This window comes from Monodon monoceros, unplaced genomic scaffold, assembly GCF_005190385.1.
Source record: "Monodon monoceros isolate NGI ecotype Baffin Bay Population unplaced genomic scaffold, NGI_Narwhal_1 Super_Scaffold_18, whole genome shotgun sequence".
NCBI classification, from domain to species: domain Eukaryota; kingdom Metazoa; phylum Chordata; class Mammalia; order Artiodactyla; family Monodontidae; genus Monodon; species Monodon monoceros.
Genome location: NW_021703774.1, coordinates 95605948 through 95626008, shown reverse-complemented (window position 1 = coordinate 95626008; position 20061 = coordinate 95605948). Strand labels below are relative to the sequence as shown.

At 34.3% G+C, this 20061-nt stretch overlaps 1 protein-coding gene across 2 annotated transcripts in view; it reads right to left on the bottom strand.

Annotated features, from left to right (window-relative positions):
* Positions 1-20061, bottom strand: part of DPYD (dihydropyrimidine dehydrogenase) — an 820498-nt gene that overhangs the window by 441100 nt on the left and 359337 nt on the right. For both annotated transcript variants that reach the window (XM_029227639.1, XM_029227640.1), the window contains exons 9-11: positions 18664-18771; positions 16774-16943; positions 1672-1882 (exon numbers count right to left, since the gene is read on the bottom strand). In XM_029227639.1, the coding sequence (XP_029083472.1) occupies positions 1672-1882; positions 16774-16943; positions 18664-18771 (489 nt within the window). The remainder of the gene's footprint in view (positions 1-1671; positions 1883-16773; positions 16944-18663; positions 18772-20061) is intronic.

Here is a 20061-nt window from a genome sequence, read left to right as displayed (position 1 = left end):
TTCCCAAGCAGTTTGTTTTTCAAGTCAGCAGGAGGGGGGAAGAAAGGAAAGTGAAGAACCACTTTTCCTTGATTTCTCTAATATATAAGGGGTAACACATGTAGAGCACTGGAAGAAACAAACACAAGTGAATTTTGGAATAAAATACACAAATAAATTCTTAAATGACTTCGTCAAATAAGCACAAATAAATCAAATTCTCTTTTCTCCTACTTCATATTTTAAATACTAAGTTAAATCTTTTACACACACAGGAACATAAGCTTTGGAAAGCTGTTTTCTATGATCTTCTAAGTCACATCTACTTTAAGTTTGCTTAGGAAAAGATATATTTTTCTTAATATTAGAGTTGTCAGTTGTGGAACATAAATTTAGATGGTAAAATAAATTATTTTTTGATAGGCAAATAACAGAATTGCAAGTTAAATATGATTCAACTTTTTACTCAATTTTTGGTCATATGCAGAGCAGTCAGAACAGTATGATTTTTTTAGATAATAGAATGCAATTTATACGTTGTTCTTTCTTTCCTTGCTGAACTCATCAACAAATAACAAACCACACTGTGACTATGTCTACATATCACATAAACGTCTAGATGAAAAGAGACAAATTCAGGCCATCATCCAGCTATTCAAAAACATTTCTCTTGATGACATTAAACATCTGCATGTTTCCAAATACCAAGACGTTTGATGTCCTGCAGATAAAATATCTTGATGAGTGGTTAAAATTTTCACTTATCTGTTGCAGAAATATGCACATTTCCAAGCATATATCTCTTTCTATTTCAGACACAAAATGTAATTTTAGCATAGATATAGTAGAAAGTTATAGGAATCGTCAGGTTTAGATTTTTTCTTTTTTTGGTTACTGTTTTTCTTAATGAATCTCTGACCGAGAGAAACTTTCTTTTATTTTCCTTTTATTTAATAAAGTAGTTAATTGTCATTTTGACAGCGTGTAGTAAAAGGTAAAAGATTTGCAAAATGAAGGCATGGGGAGGTACCTAAGCTTTATATACAATGGTCCACAGAAACACTGTGTGTGGGGAAAACTTAACACAAAATAGTCTTAGTTGGTTGACTTATTATTCATTTGGAATGCTACATAAAACATTTCCTTTTCTCATTGTCTTTTTTTAAGCATTTTGTTCTTTCTTAGCATGTCCATTTATGCCATTTAAATGAAATGACAGGAGTTCAAACTTCCTAATTTGATAATTTTGATGTCTCTAGTGATGATTTGGCATGAAGATAGTAGTCAACATGAATTCTATTTTTGACTATTCATTAGATCCTAATTTGCTTGAATCATTGAAGATTGGCTCTTACAACTTATCTGTCACATTTTCTTACTCTAGGTCTAATTGAAGAAAAAGCTATTCTTATAGAGGAAACAAGGCAAAAATTATTACAAAGTAGAACATGTATTTTGATTATAAGCTTAAAAGAAAGATTAATGTTCTTTTCAATTCCCACTACTTTAAAAATAATTCTCTGTAAACATTAAATACCATTTCTACATCTTATAAATCAAGATTTCTTGCATTCCATACTAGAAGAAGGAAATGAATGTTCAAGTGAAAAACAATTCCCTGAAAGCTGGAAACCATTATGGCAGTAAAATAACAGACAATTCATAACACATTTCAGCTCCCGAACACTCTACCTTTAGGATCACTCAGAACTGAGCCAAAGGCACTGATGACCACATCGGCTTTCAGATGGACTATCTGATCTTCATCTTCATTCCAGTTTCCAGTTTCATCTTGCTCTGTCCGAACAAACTGCACAGCAACAATTCTCCCGCCTTTTACGATAACCTTCCGTGGGGACAGGAAAGGCAAAAATTCACATTTTTCTTCCTTCGCAAGCTCCATCTAAAATGAAACAGAATAGAGGAAAACTCGAAAATGTTTCTTCTTTATTTAATATTTGATTTTTAATTCAATTATACATGCTAAAGCTTATAATGTTTAAATAAACATGAAGTTTTTTCTTTCACCAAAGCTGAGATTCAGTTATCAGCTATTCACATTTTATAAATCACTGACTCAGGAGAGTCTTGGACTGAAGTTGTCATGTGGAATTTTATAGATCATGGCATCACAAGATGCTTCTCAAGTTTTAGGTTGTGCATATGCCCTACGGTTGGTGATGTGTGACGTTTCTCACTATAGTAGCCTGGTCTCCTTATGCTTTCATTTCTGTAGGTTAAGTTCTCTTTTTAATTCTGCACTATATGAAAATAAATTCTTATTATTATTACCAGACTGTATATACCTAAGCTGGAAAAAAGTCAATAAAGTGGGTGAGCCAGTCTCTGGAAGTAAGTGATTAGAATGGTAGGTAGGAAAATAGATTAGAGGAATTCTGTAGAACCAAGAAATAAATAAGATTTATTTTTACTTTTCGTGTAAAAATATACACGAAAATTTCAGGAAACAAGCATGCTCCTCTTGACAAATTCCCAGTTATTCCACATATCTCACATAATTTATTGTGCCATAAAATTAGGCACCCTAGTTTTTGTTTGTTTTCGTGTCCATAAAGGGATTTCTATTAAGACAGAATGTTGATATTTATTTATTCCACTTACTGTTTTGGAGGAAATACAGGCATTTGTTAATGTGATCCTAACCAGTATGTTGAGTAGTCTTTTCCAAAAGATATAAAAACATCCCACTAAAGAGGTTGAGAGGGTGTTGAGTCTTATTCTTTCCCTACCCCATGGAAGACAGGTAGATTCTCAGTTGACAAGTGAGGCTGAGAAAGTTGTGTGTGTAAGGCTTCAAACCAGGAATTATCTGGGCTACATCAAGATGAAAAAACTGAGACATAGAGTAACTTGCTCAACGTTGTTCTGAAGCCATGGACCCATCTCTCAGTGCTCTATCGGTAACTAGCGGTTCCAAACTTTACAGTGCATCAGAATCACCTTAGAGGGCTTGTTAAAACACTGCATAGGCCCACCCCCAAGGTTCCTAGTTCTATAGGACTGGATGAGTCCTGAGGATGCGCATTTCTAACAAATTCCTAGGTGATGCTTTGCTGCTGGAACAGAAGTGACACTTTGTGAACTACTGTCATTGTAGATTATAGCTGTCTCTGAACTCAACAGATCTATACCATGTATTCTCCATGAGACTAATATTGCCCATAAGGGAGCAAAATTGATTCTTGGGGAAGAAAAATTCTTAGATAACATAAAGCATAGGGCCATAGCTTATAAACAGATATACAGAATATCTAGTACATTAAAATAACAGTGTGGGGGTAATTAGAAAAAAAATCTAAAATGACTCTTTCAAGGGCTGATAATTTGGTTTTTTTAATTTGAGAAATGCAATATATTACCAAATATTGGCATGAAGCTATTTCAATCTACATCTTACTTAGGATATGTTTTGAATACTGGTTTTAATGGCTTAAAAATTGGACTACCTAAACTATTATCACACAATATTTTACTTTGCATTATAAAATTAAGAGGTTAGCAATAGCAAAAGTACTACATAAGTGGGTAGTGTGGGTGGTAAGTACACAGAACAGTGGATCTCAAACTGCTCATGGTTTAGAAGGAAAACAGAAGTAAGTGGAACTGAATCAGTTTTGAAACCCACTTCCACTGCTTATTTGGGATAGTTGCTGAATGTCTTTGACCTTCAAGTTCCTTATATATAAAAAGGGGATAACAATACCTAACTAATTGGTATGTGGTGTTGTTTAAGGCAATTCAGAAATGTAAAACACCTAAAGCAGAACTTAACATGTAGAAGGTGAAAATAAATGCAATTTATTTGTAGCCGTCATTTTCTGAATTCACTTTTTCCCCAAATCATTCTTCAATCTATTTAGTGTCACTTAGCAATAGGATTATGACTCCAATAGAAAGGTAGCCCAACAACAAAGGTTAAAAAAAGGAAAGGCCCAAGAAACTTGGACTACTCTTTAAATTTCTACAAAATAAAAATGTGCAATGTCTGGAAAGCAAAATATTCCTTAAATACCTCAAATTAAAAAATAAATAAAACATACCATGATATGTTTTCTGTATCACTTTTGTCCCATTTGCATAATGCAGTGCCTTATAGCTCAATATAAACCAGTTATTGTGGTTCAAAAATGTCAAGTGATGCTAAATTTTAATGATAATGCCAAACTTGACTGGATAACAATGCCAAATGTTTATGCTTTGAATAAATCAATACATGATGTGTATTTATAATAGTACTCCTCTCTGTGGAGGGCAGAAATAAAACCCTGAACTTGGCTGTACACATATTGAGAGCATGTCTCAGACTGATTTAGGGTCTGTTTTGTCCCATTCTACTCTTCTTAACTATGAATACTTAGACAGTATATATTATTATATGTAGATAATCTCACATACTTTTTGCCAAATCTGGCATTTAATTTAGAAACAAAAATTGAACACTGCAAACAAATCAAAACTTTTAAGAATTTAAAATAAGGTTACCAATGATTTATGCTTGAACATGCTTTAGTAGTACTCTTACCATGGCTTTTGACTAAAACCTATATTCTAAAACCTACGTAGAGTTATGAACATGAAGAAACCATATGTTAATGTATCCTTAGCTCATATCATAATTTTCCATATATGCCAGGGTTGATACCAAATATTTAGTATTCATGCCAGCTATCTGACAGTGCACGGAAGTCAGAAGGTATATACATTGGCCCCCAAAAAGACTATTCTAAAATTCTGCTTTTTTTTTTTTTGCGGTACGCGGACCTCTCACTGTCGTGGCCTCTCCCGTTGCGGAGCACAGGCTCCGGACGCGCAGGCTCAGCAGCCATGGCTCACGGGCCCAGCCGCTCCGTGGCATGTGGGATCCTCCCGGACCGGGGCACGAACGCCGTGTTCCCTGCATCGGCAGGAGGACTCTCAACCACTGCGCCACCACGGAAGCCCTAAAATTCTGCTTTTGAAACTTGCAATGTTATTTACTTTCTCAAACATTTAAGATTAGACTATTGGGCAGCAGACACAAATCACACTCCTTCCTGCTATTTTGCTATTAGGTACCTAGATTTTTCATTTTACATAAAAGATGGGAAAAAACTTTTAAAGGAAAGCTAGAAAGACATGACGAACATATGTAATTATTTGGAAAGTATTGATATTATATTGAAAAAAGAACTGAGATAATAAGATATATCTTAGTCAATAGGGGAATATTAGGAAAATGAGAATTGAAAGTAAGTGAAGCCATATGTTAAGTGAAATATCCTTTGCATTATTTGTGGACAACAGAGGAATTTATTTTCACTGTTTAAGAAATCTGTCTGACAAGACAAAAATAATAATAATAGATACTTATATAGCAGCTATCCTTTAAGTGCTTTATACATAACTCATTTTAATTTTCACACAGGAGATATGACACCTATATATTAGTTATTTTTTAAGTATTTCCTCAAACCAAGTTTTTCTCCCTGTTGTGGCTCAAAAAGTCAATAACACCCTGGATATTATCATGATTTACAGATTTATCAACCGACCTCTGGCACTCTGCTGCTTGCTGGCCTCACAACCAACACTTTGTGGGAAGAAGTATTATTTCCTTCCTACAGAAGAGAAACTGAGGATCAGAGAAACCAAAGGTATATTAAGAGATGGCAAAGCTTAGCTAAAATCCTGATATGGCTAGAACAAAATCCTGTGGTATTCAGTTTTATTCAAAGGCAGAAATTGTGGTATATTTGAAATAATGAGACTTTGTATGGTTCCAGTTGTTGACTCTCAAAACAAGGAGAATTAGAACAGGAAAGGATCTAGCTAAAGGCAAATTAAAGGTAAGGAGTTGGCTGGATAAAGGCTGCCTTCAGTGGGAAGAGGAAATCCAAGCTTCCTAGTCTAAGTAAGTTTAGAGGTACTATATAATCATGAAATACAGGAGCCAAGTGATGGACTTATGAACCCAATATTGTAAATTAGTTAATGGAGACTCCTTGAATCCAGAGGAAGGATAAGTTTAGAACAAAGAAGTACTACTTCATAAAGCAAATAGTAGAAACATAAAACATATCATCTCAAGATATAAAGGTGGAAAATTAAAATAGAATTTAAATACATTTATTTGTTAGACAGTAAACTTCAAAAAAACCTCTTTAGGTACCGAAAGAATATCTTACTAACTTTCTATCCCCAGTGTCCAGGAGTGACATTCAAATATTTAACAAATGATGAGCACAAACAAATGAACATTCAGACAGATGCCTGGCAAATCAGGATATACTCCAGCTGATATGCCACATGGAAGGTTATCAAGTGAATTTCAGCCGTATCAGTATCTATCAAAATAACTGGCACACAGTAGACATTGAATAACATTTTGTTTACCAAAATGAATGACTAATATGAAAACCCAGAGGACATTCAAGCTAACAAAAGGAAAACCAATTAGTAGTATGTGGAGTCAACAGTTACTAAACATCCATCCCAAAGCAAGGAACACAGAGCATGCAAAAGACATGCTACCTGACCAGAACATCCTATGTTTTGAGTTTGAAATCAGAAAGCAAATGGTACTTCTCCTCAGTTGTCAGTTACACTGCCATATGAAAATGATGGACCAAAGTGACCAGTGGTCTAACCTCATGCTGTGGGTCTTAATATTTTATTGTTCAAATTAATCAGCCTTCTGGGCTAATTAGTTCACAGATGTCAGTGTTAGTGCCTTTTAATACCTAATGTTTGTTAACGATCATGAATAATCAGCAGCTCAGAGTTTGGTATATGGACACTTCTGTTCATGGCACACATATTTATTTACTTGTTTGATGGAGCCTGTTCTCATGAGGAACAACTGGTACATCAAGCAAACATACAAATATCTCTTGTCTTTTTCTCCACCAATAATTACTCAAGGGAATAAAAGACAAAAGCATCTATAAGGTTCCATTTTTGAGGTTCAGTAAATCAAATTGCTACTTTCTTTTCATACTGTATGAGGAAAGTGAAAAAAAAAACACTTCTTAGCTTTGATTTTTACCTCCATATTCAGGGATAATATGTGGTTGATGCAGAGTGAAATAAAAATAGAATGCTATAACATGCAATAATGATCATCATTTTAATGATTAACTTTATGTAATATGATGATTTGGTCTGATTAATATTACAGGCATCATACTGTGGAAATTATGAAACAACTTAATTTACTATAATTAAAAGCATGATGTCAACTCATTTTTAGATTGCATATAGGCAAAGTAAGCATAGGTTATAAACCATAATTAGCAGAATTCAAAACTAGCATACATTAAACTCTAGTTGCCAAGGTTTGAGAAACGATATGAAGAAACTATATTCTTTGTAAAGATTATCCTCTAATAGCTAGACATTTAACAATTTATCAATTCTGTATGAACATGAGGACCTCAGAGATGGTATTTCAAATCAAAATTGTCTGGTAGTCTGCTTTGGCCAGTGATAATCCTGGACAATATTATCTTTTATTTCATCACTGTTAAATTTATTCATACTACATAATGAGTCCAATTAATTTATAAATTTACCATATATTTATTAAGTACTTATTATGTACAAAAATGGTGCTAGGTGCTGCAGTTAATAAAATAATCCCTACTTTCAAAAATCTCATAGAGGCAGACAAATCTGCAATTATATTGTGTGATAATATATAAACACCTTCTGTTCTAATGACAGATAAAAGGGCATTTTACACAGCAGTTGTGCAGGTCAAGAAAGGTCAGCCTGGAAAAGATACAGCATAAAATAATCTTGAAGGATGAGTAGGAATTAGTTACTGAGAAATTCTGGTATGGAATAGATTATCTTCCTTTGGTAAGGGAAGATGTAGGATGGTAAGAAAGTTAATCTCAAGAAAGAAAGAAAAGTGACCTGGTTAAATCCCCTTGTAAAAATGCTAATGGAAAACAAACTACCAGCATTTGCAAAGTGGGAGAGACCTTATCTGCATAAAGCTTTTGGCAAGATATACCTGCTAGTCTAGGATTGCTATGGTAAACAAAACCTGGGAAATATGGATTTATACAGCAAGGCTCTCTCTAAAGAGTCAAATAAACTATGTAACTATCTGAGTATAAACTGGAGATGCTTTATAGTTAAAACAGCTTCTTTTCGTGTAAGTGATGGAGCTACAAATGTTACTTAGAGACCCTACATTATTCTGAACAAAAGCACACCCTGATGCAGCAGGATGGGACCTGGAGAACTGTACTAGCGGTCTTGCACCTCCTCTTGTTTACCCCACACTTCATGTTTACTTATATCCTTGAAATTATTTATAAAGCTCGGTGCAAGTTATATCTCTAATTCATGTGAGTTTGATTTCACAATCCAATCTTCTGGTTATTTTGGTTACCAAGGAGATGAAGGAAGATAAAGAGTCAGTAAACTCTGACAATCCACTCTTGATCTCATCTTTAATTTACTAAATACTTCCTAATGTATTTTGTACTTTTTGGTTTATACAGACTCACAGTCTGTGGTGGAAGGCAGAACAACTTTGATATGCTTACCACTCTCTGGAACCTACAAGCTAATTCTTCAATTATTCTTTTCTTGGGCGAAAGAGTTTGCTGAAACCACAAGTTGAGTTTCCTTCTTTTAGTACCTCCTATGGTGTTACAAGCATTTGGCTTCTTTTAATATTAAGCTTTTAAAATGGAAGAATCTTGAACAGAAGGAAACATTTCTTCACATGAGAGCTGTACTACACATTTGATATAGTTGCCTCTTAACTATATTGTGTCATGATTGAGCTGCACAAACCAGAAATGCAATGCCTACATAATTTATAGGCTTAAAATGCCTTTGCACAGGTATCATAAAATACATCTTTTCTAACAAGAAGAGGGTATTTTTAAACATTACTCACTTATGATTGACAACATTTTCTTAAATCTGACTATAGCTCTTCTTGTTCCTCATCTTAGATTTTGCTACAGTCAAGCATTCCTGGCTAATGTTGGAGTATCTCACACAATTACCTTCTGCATAACTTCGGTGCTTTTGCAGTACCTTCTTCCATCTTGAAATGCCTCTTCATATAAATTCTGTACAAATCAGGATCCTCTGTTTTATGCAACTCACTAATCCTCTCTGATTCTACAACTTTTTATTCATTTTTCCTTTGGTTTCATACATTGATTGGTTGAATTTCTTTTTTTCCTTTTTTTTAAAAAAATTCTCAGCTATTTTTTAAGAGACTGAAGACCAGGAACAATTAACATTTTTCAATCTACTTTTAATACTAGGTTGATATTGTAATATAATACATTAAAAAATTAAATTAAAATATAAATAATTAAATAAAAATAACTACTTATTTAAAAGCTATCAGAAGTAATTTTGAGGTATATGTATATACATAAATATAAATTATATACTTTGAATATTTCATATTCATTTAAAGTCTTCCTATAAGGTTTTCAATGTCCCTAAAATATTTTATTCAACGTGCTTCATTGATCTGTTGTCTTGGATCAAGCACTATTCTATACTTTCAGTCAGACCCAATTTGAATGAGCCAATCCATTTGAAGGAGACTGCACTTTAATTTGTGGGATGAGTACAAAGTAATAACTACCCTATGCGGTAAGTGCTCTAATATAGGAAGCATAAAGAGCTATAAGGTCTCACAGGAGGGAGAGGCTAATTAGAATGGGATTAAGGAAGCCTTCAAAGAGGAAATGACATTTAGAGCAGACCTTGAAGGATGAGCTCACCTCTTAAGAGAAAAGAAATCACTTTAAAAAGAATGACAATTTTTTTTGGTTTTTGCATTAATCCATGCGTGGTTTTCATTTATTTTTATCTTTTAAATTGTGTGCATGTTGAACGTGTGTTTAAAAAATTATACAAATTAATTTTTAATATTTTCAATTTATATAAAAGAAAAGAAGATATTGGAAAGCTGAGATGAATATTATTAATGAGAGAGGCGCTTCTAAATTTCACATAAAAGTTAACAGAGTAATAGCAACATAAAGTTTAATAGAGTAATAACAAAATATCATTATTTAATAAGATTTGATAGTGACTTGATACCAGTTTAAAATGTTCACTGTTAATGAATCTGTGTGTATATATATTTTTTTCATATATATAGTATATATATGTGCATTGGAAACTTGGTAAAAAAAGGTACATCGTTTTTAGCTCTACAGATATTCCTAAGTCAACACAATGCAGACACCCTTGGGATTTTTTAAAATAATTAAGCATTTAGAATATATAATCTTGAATGGGCACAGGATTTGTTGGCTCCTGGCCTATTTACAGTCCTTTTTTTCCACTCACCATCTGAATTATCACATGTAGTGCAGAATTCTGACAACCACACCTGTCAGCTTCTTTGATACCCATGTCTTGAGTGCAGCAGATTTTACCTCACCAACTGACTGAGGAAACATTAATTGCAACTCGTTTCAAGTGTAATATTTATAGATATTGCTAAAATTTTCAGTACAGAGTTGCTCTCATTCCATGGAGAGATAAAGCCTTCCTGTCCAGATTCCATATCGTTCACAGATCTTTCTCTAAATGTTCAAAATACAGAACTTGGGGAAATAGAAGAAACTCTGAGAAGCATAGTTACAACACTTATTTTACAGATGGGCACATCAGACTAGAATATATAACCTAGAACCAAGTACTTCAACTTTTAGTTAATTCCTTTTTGACTGTTCCATTCTACCTCTCATACTACACTGAATTTTCAGGCTTTTCAAAATGTAAACACATACAGATCCTTGGAATGTCATTCCCACATCATAATAAATTATTAAAGGCATACTTAATATCTTAGTACCAAGGGAGTCATTAACTACCATTAATTAACTTTGTGTTCCTGGGGACAATTGTGTGTATGTGTTTGTTTGCAGGTACCTTCATATCTCCAACCATGCTAACAGGTCTTTGATCACCTTCCGTGGAGAACGTCAACCGAAATGATGTGCAGGTGACAAATATTGAAGAGCTGCTTACTAAGTAAAATTAAATTTGCCAGCTTATAAAGTTTATTTTCTAAAAATAGTCCCACGGTCATATCTCTCATAACTAAAAAACTAGAAAACATTAGCTACTGATAGGAAAATGCATGTTTACCTAGCCGTATTTAGATGATGAAAGTATCTACGGATGTAGCTTTAACATGATCATTTGATATTAAAAATATCTGAGGGGAGACCTGCAAATCATGCCACATGAATGATCTATTATGGGGCATGCTGTGTGGTACCAGAAGGATTCAATTAAAAGGTACATTTTTTCACACTAAGATGTGTTATTTCAGAGTTGTAGTAACAGTTGAAGAAATTTTTGACTAACAGACCAGGCAATCTGGTTCTGTTATTTTATTATTAAAAATAATAAAGTAGCATTATCAAAATAGTTGACGTTCTGAATAGATAAAATACATAGAAACAGGCATTATCAAAGTTAAATCAGTTACCATTTTGGCAAATAAACAGGGGGGAAGCCAAGGGGTGCTAAGGAGTAAAATAGAGAGCCCATTTAAAATATAGCAGAATTAAAGACCTGTCATGTTTTGCTGCCATTGGGAAACTGACTATGTGAACAATAGATTCTTGGTATGTTCTCTGTGTGTGGGACTATGCTATTAAAATAATTTTGTACCATATTCTTCTCAGTAATAATTAATAAGAACTACAAATTCCTTCCCTAACCTTATCCTTTAAATTTATCAACTCAAGAGGTTCTGTTGAGTCCTGACCTTCATCCCTCCTTCTAGGGATTCCCAACTGCCTACAGCATTCTTGCAGTTCTATCTGATCTGTCAACAACTTTTAATACCAACATTTTTGGGGATTCTGTTATCCTGTGAAATTTAATCTCACCTATTTAAGCTTGCAGAAAGTTCTGGAGGGAATTATTAACAGATTTTCCCTCATCTTCTTAGAGGACAGTGCTGAATGACTGGCTGGTTTCCCTAAGGACCCATGGCTGAGCAGTGCTAGTTTGTCAGTAGCATCCTATTTAGCATGTGTGTGAGGCCACAAGGGAGACTGAAAGACATTTGGAATCAGAATTACATCAATATGCTGATGATGATGCCTCCATATCTTCATTTCATCAAACCTTATATCCTGTAGCATTAATGCTTTCTTAACTAAGATGGAAAGTGCCCCCAAACAGCACACTGCTTATGGCTCTAATTAGACAGCTGGAAACTACATTGATGATACACTAGAGCAGTGGATCAGCAGCCTCAGCATCACCAGTGAACTTGTTAAAAATGCAAATTCTCAGGCCCATCCCACAGCTACTAAATCAGAAATTGGGACTAGGGCCCAGCAAGTTGTGTTGAACAAGCCCTCCAGGTGATTTTGATGCACACTGAAGTAAGAAAACCACTGCATTAGAGAAACGGGATGTGCTTGTCACTGCAGAATCTATTAGTAGTGCCTCCTAACTTAGTAGATTAAAACATTTCTGGGTCTAATTATATGGTTCTTTGTTACTAACCATGTAACAATTCCTTGTTAAGTCTAACTGGCCTATGTAATAATTCATATTTGCCACTAAATGATGGGAAAACTTTATATTGTTCTGTATTTCCCTCCCCATTCAAAAATCGTTTGAGAATTAGACCACAGCTTTGGATATATACATGCTGACATGCCTGACAGAGAGGCCTTTTACCAACAGACAAATTATGTTATTTCCAAATTCCATCAAAGAGCCAAAGCCCAATAAACAATATACATATTTGAGAAAAACTCTAAATATCAATCTTCATTGACTTCAAAGAAACCAGTGTGATTGCAGTTTGTGTGTACTGGGGGTAGAAAGCATAGGAGGACTTGAAGAAATACCAAGAAATTGGGTTTGATATTAAATTCTTCGTATAGGTTGAAAATTTGTCTGAGAACATTCTTTCAAAACCTGTATCTTGAAGTAGATGATACTGACTTACCAGTTTCATAAGTGCTAGCACTACCATGTCTTGGGCCTCTTTGATGTATACCAAATCAAGTAATTACATTTATCTAACTTGGAAACCATGAGCCTTTTTAATGCTAGAAGCCCTGGATGCTTATTCTCTCCAGAAAACATTCATTCCACAATTATTTGTTGAACACTTTTTATGTGGAATCCATTGTGCTAGGCAGGGGAAGAAAAAAGTGATGATCGTGGCACCGTTCTCATAGAGCTCACAGCTCAGTAGTTTTAAGACCATGTAAACATTTCAGTTTCTTGTAAGCTAATAATAAATATCCAAACATTTGTTCTTCTAGTTTTAATTAAGCCCCAGATCCGCTTGGGTTCCACTAAGCTCAACTGCAGGCATACGACAAGTTATCCCACCAACCCATTGCTTCCTCCCAATACTTTGATAAACACAGTTCATCCCACCAAGCTTTGGCCTTCTGACTGAGCCATGCCTGGACTCTGATCCTTTCCTTCCTATAATCCAGCCGCTTTAACAATTACCCCTGAATAGCCTCCCTGCTTCTGACCCAATCCCCCTTAGTCAATTATCAGTAGAGCAGTCCTTTAAAAATTTAACTCAGATCTTGATGTTTGTCTGCTCAAAACAGTTCAGTTGTTTCCTCTTTCACTCAGTAAAAACTAAAGACCTTATGGACACTTACAAGACCTCACCACATACCGCCACATACTATCCTCTCATACTCTGTTCCAGTTACGCTGACTTTTTTTTTTTTTCTATTCCTAGAAGTCCAAAAGCCTTCCTCAGTCAAGGGTGAATGCATTAACCTTGACATGGAAACTTTTTCTCCCAAATGTCTACATTCCCTCAATGTTTTCATCTCTATCCCCAAAGTCATCATATTAGAGAGGCATTCCTGGGCCACTCCATTTAAAATGGCAAGTCCTGGGCTTCCCTGGTGGCGCAGTGGTTGAGAATCCACCTGCCGATGCAGGGGACACGGGTTCGTGCCCCGGTCCGGGAAGATCCCACATGCCGCAGAGCGGCTGGGCCCGTGAGCCATGGCCACTGAGCCTGCGCGTCCGGAGCCCGTGCTCCGCAACGGGAGAGGCCACAACAGTGAGAGGCCTGCGTACCGCAAAAAAAAAAAAATAATAAATAAATAAATAAAATAAAATGGCAAGTCCTGTCTCCTCTTCCACCATAGCCTCTCCCCAAATTCACACTTTGTTTACTCCTATTTCAACTATTTTCTCCATTGCATTAACCACTGTTCAACATACATTTATGTGACAATTTATTTGTTTGGTTGAGTGTCTTTCCTTACTAGGTATGAGCTCCATGAGGGCAAGAATTTCTATCTGACGTGTTCACTGCTGTATTCCAATTGCCTAAAGCAGTGCTTGATACACAGTGGATGCTCAATAAATGTAGGTTGATTAAACAAACAAAAAACAAACAAGCAAACAAAACTTCTACCTTCTCAAGTAATTAATTATCTGGTCTCTTTTTGTGTGTCTATGTGTGTTCTACTTATGCAGAAGAAATAGCCACTACTCATTTCTAGTGACCCTTGCCAATGGATGATGACTATAATATAAAGCATGAAGTAAACTGACATTGCCATTCAGGGGTGTCTTCCCTTCCAACTTTCAAGATGCAGCCTTTCATAATGAAAACTTCTCTGACTTTAGATTTAGAAAAATAAGATTTAAAATATTTAGTTCAAAACATATTGCTCAAGCACTTATTCTTTGCTGAGGTCCTATGCTATGCATGAGGATACAAAGATGAATCAAATTAGTTTCTGTTTTTTTATCTTAGGCAAGTCGCTTTACTCCAGTACGGCTGTTTTCCTGTTATTTGTACCATGATAAGTTTGTACTAACTGATGCCTAAAATGGTGCTCCAGAGAGGGTGTGGAGAAAAGGGAACCCTCTTGCACTGTTGGTGGGAATGGAAATTAATACAGCCACTGTGGAGAACAGTATGGGGGTTCCTTAAAAAACTAAAAATAGAAATACCATACAACCCAGCAATCCCACTACTGGGCATATACCCTGAGAAAACCATAATTCACAAAGAGTCATGTACCAAAATGTTCATTGCAGCTCTATTTACAATTGCCAGGACATGGAAGCAACCTAAGTGTCCATCAACAGATGAATGGATAAAGAAGATGTGGCACATATATACAATGGAATATTACTCAGCCATAAAAAGGAATGAAACTGAGTTATTTGTAGTGAGGTGGATGGACCTAGAGACTGTCATACAGAGTGAAGTAAGTCAGAAAGAGAAAAACAAATACCGTATGCTAACACATATATATGGAATCTTAAAAAAAAAGAAAATGGTCAGAAGAACCTAGGGGCAAGACGGGAATAAAGATGCAGACCTACTAGAGGATGGACTTGAGGACACAGGGAGGGGGAAGGGTAAGCTGGGATAAAGTGAGAGAGTGGCATGGACATATATACACTACCAAATGTAAAATCGATAGCTAGTGGGAAGCAGCCGCATAGCACAGGGAGATCAGCTCGGTGCTTTGTGACCACCTAGAGGGGTGGGATAGGGAGTGTGGGAGGGAGGGAGACGCAAGAGGGAAGAGATATGGGGACATATGTATATGTATAACTGATTCACTTTGTTATAAAGCAGAAACTAACACACCATTGTAAAGCAATTATACTCCAATAAAGATGTTTTAAAAAATAAATTAAATAAATAAATAATAAGTAAAATAAAATAGTGCTCCAGAAAAAAACTCCTATGATTACAAGACTATCTCCACCTTGGATTTTGGAAAAGTCTGAAAGGGTAGAGTGGATGGAGAAAAACCTGGAGAATAAAGTTGACATTTTTAACTCAGTCATGAACCAGTGGTGACTCTGATATTTTAGTGAGATTAATCTGTAATGTGGTTAGTCTATATGTGACAAATTACCTATTGACTACAGTTATAATTCTTTCCTAGAATAGAGACTCCAAATATGTTCAGGCATTCTAAAGCAAATCAAATTCACAATACTGATTTGGATAAAATGAGTAATTTATCTTTCTATAAATACATTTGGTTCTTGTTCTCAGAACTAATACCCTTTATAAGGCATTATCTTCCTTAACGTTAAAATTTGAGAAGTCTGTGGTACATGTACCCAGCTGATGTTTCACCCAAGATTAGTCACCAGTCACCTGTTAGAATGAAATGATTTTAAATCTGTCATTTTTAGTAAGTTAACTAATTATTAATTCTAAGTAATGCTTACATTAGAACTCTTTTAAGAAATAAATGGAAATCTCTTCATTCTACTGCCTTCATAGCAGAATGAATTAACTATAAGTATTATATATATCTATATATAGATATAGATAGATAGATATAGATATAGATATCTTTGAATGCAGCTTGTAAATTTGACTTATGGAAAATTCCGAATGTCTCTAATTACCACATTCTCCTAATTAATATCCATATATTTTGTGAAGAGTATCTAGTATTTGGATATGCAAGACTTAGCACATTCCACTGTTACTAGTTAAATACAGTACCTTTCAAAGATATTAACCCTGAGAATACAATACACAAGAAGCACTTGTGTATTGACAAAGATAAACTTCTCATTGTATCCAAATCAGTATTATAAAATAATTTTCTTTTACTTTGAATGTCTGTACTAGAAAAAACAACTATGGGTAACCCAGAAATTTTTAAATGTGCATCTCACAATCTGAAGAACACTCTAATGATTTAAACTAGGAGACTGCACATTAACAGTTTTACATCTTCTAAAATTTGTTGCATGACAACTCCATATTTTCTGATGGTTCCATTTTACCTCCTCAGGGACAGCTCTTATATGAACAAAGCCTTTTCTGAAGACGATGAACACTCGGCGGGCTCCACAACGTAAAGCAGATGTTGCACAGTCGAAAGCTGTGTCTCCAGCTCCGAGTACAATCACGGCTCCCCGTATCGATGGCAATGGAGAGTGACAGGCACACATTCCTGAATGATGAAAGGAAAACCCCATTTTCAAGTAGAGAAACCATTTCTGCATGACAGCTCAAAAGATACTTGTACTCAAAGCAGTGTAAAATTGCATCTTGCAGTTTGCGAGGATGGAGTGTCACTATCAAATTATTCTGCTTCATTGAAAGACAGTTTTATTCCCACTTTAAAAATATGCTCATACATGTAATTTCAGAGTCAATACCTTTAACTTCTTTTTTTCCTTCTAGAAGGATAGCTATAACACATTTTGAAGAGTTTGGGTCATAATAAACTGGAATCAATCAATTTAAACTCTCTGTCAAAGTTGTGATATGTATTTTTAACTTATTGTCATTAAATTTGTTTGTTAGAAGAAAAAAAGTGATCCTTGTGATCCCAGTTAATAATTTGCAATATTTCATTAAAACCTTTTACTTAGAAATCATCTTATAAGATTTCTAACATATAGCCCTGCTGTATAGTATATTTAGTAAATTTTGAAAATTAACATGCTGAATATGTTCCCTTTATGTAACTGAAGAATTTCTGAGAACTATTTTCTTGAAATAGTTAAAATAAAACTTTCTCCCTTTTACTGCTTTTTTCCTGGTTTTGTTTGTAAAACTGAGCAATAAAAGAAATATGACTCTCCAAGTGAACATTTCTCAACAGCATTTATATGAATATTTGATGTCCACATGAAGATTCTTTAAAAAGTAAAATGCAGGTGTTCACTATGTAGTAGGTAGCACTGTATTATTGGATTAAATAAAACTGTTGACAAGATAAATTACTATAATTTTTGAAATGGCACCACAGATAGCATAATCATTTTGCTTGAAAGAGTTTGTATTTGGGATTACATAATTAGCCTTTTGTAATTCTCAAATACATGCTATGTGTACAATGATCTTCCCTAGCAAGCATCATGTTCTCTTGCAAGGAAGAGGATGAAGATGTTACACAGCTTTAGCTGTAAAGTTCTACAGATTGATCTAAGAGAGAAAGTTTCTTATCTTTTTCAATTTTAGGAGAATAAATGTAGATTCTTATCTTTTCCATATGTAATTGATGTTAGAATATCTGAAGTTCAGAATTCTTTAAAAATATATATTTAAAGGAGTTTGACTATCTGGTTTTAGGGAATATATTATAGCTTCTTTAACACTAAGATGATGACTCTAGCCCAGTCAAAGCAGAGGACAGGCATAGCTTCCAGCTGTTCTTCCTTTGGTGTGTGAAGTGATTTCACACAGAGACTAGGTATTAGGGTATCCATCAAAGTGTTTTGTTTTAATTTCATAAAACTGTGGTTCAAGAAGAGACTGAATCTTTCTGCTGGTGTGGATACAAATCATGGAAGACATGATCACTTGTCCTATTTTAAACAAAAAAATAAAACAGTTCCCAAAGTGAAGTTCCTGCCTTTTCTTTTAAGAACATCTTCTGATGTTTGTTAAGGACACTCTTATTTTGAAGCAACTTTTCATAATGCAGTTTAGACCTGTATACAACACAGTGAAAAATCCTTATGATGATGTTTGATTGGGAGGATGGACAAATAGATGATTCTGGCTAACAGTAATGTCAGATTTTTTTTTTTCATTTTACATTGGTGTTATAAAAGGATGAGCTGGAGATCTGGACAATTTCCTACTGAGCCTGGACTTAATATATATTCATAATATACATAATAACATAGGTAACATTAGGAACAGAAGACAGTATGTGATACCTGCTTTACTGCTTTTGGCTACAAGCGGCAGAAAGTCTTTGGATGTATAAAACCCCTGGTCCTGTGTCAGGCCTTGGAAGATGTGATCCTTTTTGGGTTCTGGCAAACCTAAGTAAAAAAATTTATAAAATGTCATTAGAAGGAGGAGTGACTTTTCCTACTGACTATTAGAAAGAAAGTAGAAAGCTGTAATCATTAAGATAATGTGGTTCTTAGAGGAAAAAAATCTATAAGCAAATTGACATAAAAGAATGTACCTAACACAATGTAACAGACCTCAGAGTATACCTTTAATACATAACTAAGAATACATCATAAATCACACATTCATGTGCACATGTACATATACAGAAACATGGATACTCACATACAGTGTTAAGGGGAAAATCAGGTTATATTCTTTCCTCATGTCATAAATAAAAATAAATTTCTGGTGTATTAAAGTGCTAAATATAAAAAATTCATCACAAAACCTAAAAGAAAATATGGATATATATTTATCTAGTTCCTGAATATGGAAGGTCTTTCTAAGGGGGTGGGGGGAGATTAAAAAATTTTGAAGGAAAAAAAAGTATTTTACCACAAAAATTCAGCTAGTTTTACACTTCAAAAATATTATAAACAAATTAAATGCCAAGTGATTAGCTAGAAGAATATTTTAACAAATAAAATGTCTTTTCTACATAAAGACATTTCTCAGTTTTAATGAGGAACATATTAACTTTTCAATAGAAGCATAAACAAAGGGTAACAAAAATTGGGATAACAAAAAACATAGTTTATAAGCACCAAAAATCTTAAATCCCCTAGTAATTTAAGAACTGCAAGTTAAAACAATGAGATATGATTTCTCCTCTATTAAAAAGTAAAGGGTTTAAGAAAATTACACTATATGGCAAGGTTAAAGATGAGATTTGTTATGCTCTTTTGGTAGAAATTTGGTAGAAACTGGTGCCTAATTCTAAAAAACAGTTTTGAATCTATCATAAGAAAATACTAAGACATGCAAATAAAGGTTTGATGTACAAAAATGGTCAGTGCAAAAAAAGATAAGAGAGAGACAGAAAGGGTGGAGGAATATCAAAATGCCAACAGAATGAATAATCCAGTTTTACTTTAAGAGATGAAAAACATGACAGAACAAAATGCAGCCATTAAAACAAACATTTGAAAAATGTGGTAACAGATTGTAGTCAAAATACAGTGTTAAATAAACTAGCAGGACACAAAACACTGTGTATAGTATGATTTAAGTTTTATAAAAATATATAAACTATATAATCTGAACAGTAATCATTTCTGGTGGTGGGATTGTGAATATTCTGGGTTTTTAAAAATTATTTCCTTATTTTCCAAATGTTCTATAACATGCATGTATCAACTAGTTAGGAAATAATT